The 5000-nt window shown below is 52.8% G+C and overlaps 1 protein-coding gene across 1 annotated transcript in view; it reads right to left on the bottom strand.

Moving 5' to 3' along the window:
* Positions 1-984: 984 nt before the first annotated feature.
* The window catches only part of LOC138864612 (mucin-2-like), a 5207-nt gene continuing 1191 nt past the window's right edge, over positions 985-5000 (bottom strand). Inside the window, exons 2-5 of the mRNA XM_070132435.1 lie at positions 4198-4916; positions 3494-3692; positions 1777-2820; positions 985-1188 (exon numbers count right to left, since the gene is read on the bottom strand). Of these exons, the coding sequence (XP_069988536.1) occupies positions 985-1188; positions 1777-2820; positions 3494-3692; positions 4198-4916 (2166 nt within the window). The remainder of the gene's footprint in view (positions 1189-1776; positions 2821-3493; positions 3693-4197; positions 4917-5000) is intronic.

The raw sequence follows: 5000 nt of genomic DNA, 5'->3' as shown, positions 1-5000 counted from the left end.
GAAGGCCCACGGGGGTGAGGGGAAGAGAGAGGCCCACAGGGGAGGAGACCAGACCCACGGGGGAGGGGAAGAAGGCCCACGGGGGGGGAGGGGAAGGAGCCCCACGGGGGAGAGAGGGGGGGGCGACCCAGGGCTGGCTAATTTGGAAGGACCCCCTCCGGCGAGCGACAAAGGTTTGAGAAATGCGACTGGGGGCGCCCGGTGGACCTAACCGCTCACTGCCTAATAGAGTTATTTTCACCGGGGCGGCGCGGCGTGGCGGCAGCGGCACAGGCGGCGGGGGCGGCGGCGCTGAAATTACGAGGCCTCGGGGCGCGGGAGCTCGGCGGGTGGATAGATGGATAGATAAAAAGACAGATGGATGGATGGTTGGTTGGATGGATGGATAGATAAAAAGATAGATAAATAGATAGATAGATAGATGGATGGATGAATGGTTGGGTGGATAGATGGATGAATGGTTGGCTGGATATATGGTTAGTTGGATGGATAAATAGATGGTTGGTTGATTGGATGGTTGGATGGATAGATAGATAGGTAGATGGTTGGATAGATAGATGGATGAATGGTTGGGTGGATAGATGGTTAGTTGGATGGATAAATAGATGGTTGGTTGATTGGGTGGTTGGATGGATAGATAGGTAGGTAGATGGTTGGATAGATAGATGGATGTATAGTTGGGTGGATAGATGGATAGACAGATAGATAGATGGAAAGACAGATGGATGGATGGTTACCTGGCTGGCTAACTGGCTAACTGCAGGGTTGGCAAATTGACTTGCTGATCGGCTGGCTGGGTGATTGGCTGGCTGGCTGACTTGCTAATTGGCTGTCTGACTGCCTGACTGACTAATTGTCTGACTGCCTGACTGACTAATTGACTGACCGACTGACTTCTAATTGGCTGGGTGATTGGCTAGCTGACTGACTAATTGGCTAGGTAGCTGACTGACTGGTTAGATTCACCGAATTGGCTGATTGATTTCACTGACTTGGCTGACGTGGCTCGGATGTAGCAGCGACAGCACTAAAGCCATGAAGAAACGGGCACAGATGCTGGCTTGTTGGATGGATGGATGAGGGTGTGGATGGCTTGCTGGCTAGTTGGGTGAGACTTCGACTGGTTGGTTGGATGGATGGATGGATGAGGATGTGGATGGCTTGCTGGCTGGTTGGATGAGACTTCGACTGGTTGGATGGATGGATGGATGAGGATGTGGATGGCTTACTGGCTGGTTGGGTGAGACTTCGACTGGTTGGTTGGATGGATGGATGGATGAGGATGTGGATGGCTTGCTGGCTGGTTGGGTGAGACTTCGACTGGTTGATTGGATGGATGGATGGATGAGGATGTGGATGGGTTGCTGGCTGGTTGGGTGAGACTTTGACTGGTTGGTTGGATGGATGGATGGATGAGGATGTGGATGGCTAGCTGGCTGGTTGGATGAGACTTCGACTGGTTGGATGGATGGATAGATGAGGATGTGGATGGCTTGCTGGCTGGTTGGGTGAGAAGCTTCGACTGGTTGGTTGGATGGATGGATGGATGAGGATGTGGATGGCTTTGGCTGGCTGGTTGGCTGAGACTTCTGAAACTGGTTGGTTGGATGGATGGATGGATGAGGATGTGGATGGCTTGCTGGCTGGTTGGATGAGACTTCGACTGGTTGGTTGGATGGATGGATGGATGAGGATGTGGATGGCTTGCTGGCTGGTTGGGTGAGACTTCGACTGGTTGGTTGGATGGATGGATGGATGAGGATGTGGATGGCTTGCTGGCTGGTTGGCTGAGACTTCGACTGGTTGGATGGATGGATGGATGAGGATGTGGATGGCTTGCTGGCTGGTTGGATGAGACTTCGACTGGTTGGATGGATGGATGGATGAGGATGTGGATGGCTTGCTGGCTGGTTGGCTGGAGACTTCGACTGATTGGTTGGATGGATGGATGGATGAGGGTGTGGATGGCTTGCTGGTTGGGTGAGACTTCGACTGGATGGTTGGATGGATGGATGGATGAATGAGGATGTGGATGGCTTGCTGGCTGGTTGGGTGAGACTTCGACTGCTTGGTTGGATGGATGCATGGATGAGGATGTGGATGGCCTCCTGGCTGGATTTGGGTGAGACTTCGACTGGTTGGTTGGATGGACGTGGATGGATGGATGAGGATGTGGATGGCTTGCTGGCTGGTTGGGTGAGACTTCGACTGCTTGGTTGGATGGATGGATGGATGAGGATGTGGATGGCTTGCTGGCTGGTTGGGTGAGACTTCGACTGGATGGATGGATGGATGAGGATGTGGATGGCTTGCTGGATGGTTGGGTGAGACTTCGACTGGTTGGTTGGATGGATGGATGGATGAGGATGTGGATGGTTTGCTGATGGTTGGAGTGAGACTTCGACTGGTTGGTTGGATGGATGGATGGATGGATGAGGATGTGGATGGCTTGCTGGCTGGTTGGCTGAGACTTCGACTGCTTGGTTGACTGGATGGATGGATGGATGAGGATGTGGATGGCTTGCTGGCTGGTTGGGTGAGACTTCGACTGGTTGATTGGATGGATGGATGGATGAGGATGTGGATGGCTTGCTGGATGGTTGGCTGAGACTTCGACTGGTTGGTTGACTGGATGGATGGATGGATGAGGATGTGGATGGCTTGCTGGCTGGTTGGCTGAGACTTCGACTGGTTGGTTGGATGGATGGATGGATGGATGAGGATGTGGATGGCTTGCTGGCTGGTTGGGTGAGACTTCGACTGGATGGATGGATGGATGAGGATGTGGATGGCTTGCTGGATGGTTGGCTGAGACTTCGACTGGTTGGTTGGATGGATGGATGGATGAGGATGTGGATGGCTTGCTGGATGGTTGGGTGAGACTTCGACTGGTTGGTTGGATGGATGGATGGATGGATGAGGATGTGGATGGCTTGCTGGCTGGTTGGCTGAGACTTCGACTGGTTGGTTGGATGGATGGATGGATGGATGAGGATGTGGATGGCTTGCTGGCTGGTTGGGTGAGACTTCGACTGGTTGGTTGGATGGATGGATGGATGAGGATGTGGATGGCTTGCTGGATGGTTGGCTGAGACTTCGACTGATTGGTTGGATGGATGGATGAGGATGTGGATGGCTTGCTGGCTGGTTGGGTGAGACTTCGACTGGTTGGTTGGATGGATGGATGGATGGATGAGGATGTGGATGGCTTGCTGGCTGGTTGGCTGAGACTTCGACTGGTTGGTTGGATGGATGGATGGATGGATGAGGATGTGGATGGCTTGCTGGCTGGTTGGGTGAGACTTCGACTGGTTGGTTGGATGGATGGATGGATGAGGATGTGGATGGCTTGCTGGCTGGTTGGGTGAGACTTCGACTGGTTGGTTGGATGGATGGATGGATGGATGAGGATGTGGATGGCTTGCTGGCTGGTTGGGTGAGACTTCGACTGGTTGGTTGGATGGATGGATGGATGAGGATGTGGATGGCTTGCTGGCTGGTTGGGTGAGACTTCGACTGGTTGGTTGGATGGATGGATGGATGAGGATGTGGATGGCTTGCTGGCTGGTTGGCTGAGATTTCGACTGGTTGGTTGACTGGATGAGGATCTAAATAGCTTGATGGCTTGCTGGTTGGATGAGAGTTCGACTATATGGTTGGATGGATGGATGAATGAGGATGTGGATGGCTTACTGGATGGTTGGATGAGGATCTAAATAGTTTGCTTATTGGCTGGCTGGATGAGACTTCAACTGGCTGTATGGATGGATGAGGAGGTGGATGGCTTGCTGGCTGGTTGGATGAGACTTCGACTGGTTGGTTGGATGGATGGATGGATGAGGATGTGGATGGCTTGCTGGCTGGTTGGGTGAGACTTCGACTGGTTGGTTGGATGGATGGATGGATGAGGATGTGGATGGCTTGCTGGCTGGTTGGCTGAGACTTCGACTGGTTGGTTGGGTGGATGGATGGATGAGGATGTGGGTGGCTTGCTGGCTGGTTGGCTGAGACTTCGACTGGTTGGTTGGATGGATGGATGGATGAGGATGTGGATGGCTTGCTGGCTGGTTGGGTGAGACTTCGACTGGTTGGTTGGATGGATGGATGGATGAGGATGTGGATGGCTTGCTGGCTGGTTGGGTGAGACTTCGACTGGTTGGTTGGATGGATGGATGGATGAGGATGTGGATGGCTTGCTGGCTGGTTGGCTGAGACTTCGACTGGTTGGTTGGATGGATGGATGGATGGATGAGGATGTGGATGGCTTGCTGGATGGTTGGCTGAGACTTCGACTGGATGGATGAGGATGTGGATGGCTTGCTGGCTGGTTGGCTGAGACTTCGACTGGTTGGATGGATGGATGAGGATGTAGATGGCTTGCTGGCTGGTTGGATGAGACTTCGACTGGTTGGTTGGATGGATGGATGGATGAGGATGTGGATGGCTTGCTGGCTGGTTGGGTGAGACTTTGACTGGTTGGTTGGATGGATGGATGGATGAGGATGTGGATGGCTTGCTGGCTGGTTGGATGAGACTTTGACTGGTTGGTTGGATGGATGGATGGATGAGGATTTGGATGGCTTGCTGGCTGGTTGGCTGAGACTTCGACTGGTTGGTTGGATGGATGGATGGATGAGGATGTGGATGGCTTGCTGGCTGGTTGGATGAGACTTTGACTGGTTGGTTGGATAGATGGATGGATGAGGATGTGGATGGCTTGCTGGCTGGTTGGCTGAGATTTCGACTGGTTGGTTGACTGGATGAGGATCTAAATGGCTTGATGGCTTGCTGGTTGGATGAGAGTTCGACTGGATGGTTGGATGGATGGATGAATGAGGATGTGGATGGCTTGCTGGATGGTTGGATGAGGATCTAAATAGCTTGCTTGTTGGCTGGATGGATGAGACCTCAACTGGCTGTATGGATGGATGAGGATGTGGATGGCTTGCTGGTTGGATGAGACTTCGACTGGATGGTTGGATGGATGGATGGATGAATGA

This window comes from Penaeus vannamei, chromosome 17, assembly GCF_042767895.1.
Source record: "Penaeus vannamei isolate JL-2024 chromosome 17, ASM4276789v1, whole genome shotgun sequence".
Lineage (NCBI taxonomy): Eukaryota > Metazoa > Arthropoda > Malacostraca > Decapoda > Penaeidae > Penaeus > Penaeus vannamei.
Note: the sequence above shows the minus strand (reverse complement) of the source record. Positions and strands in the feature narration are given on the sequence as shown.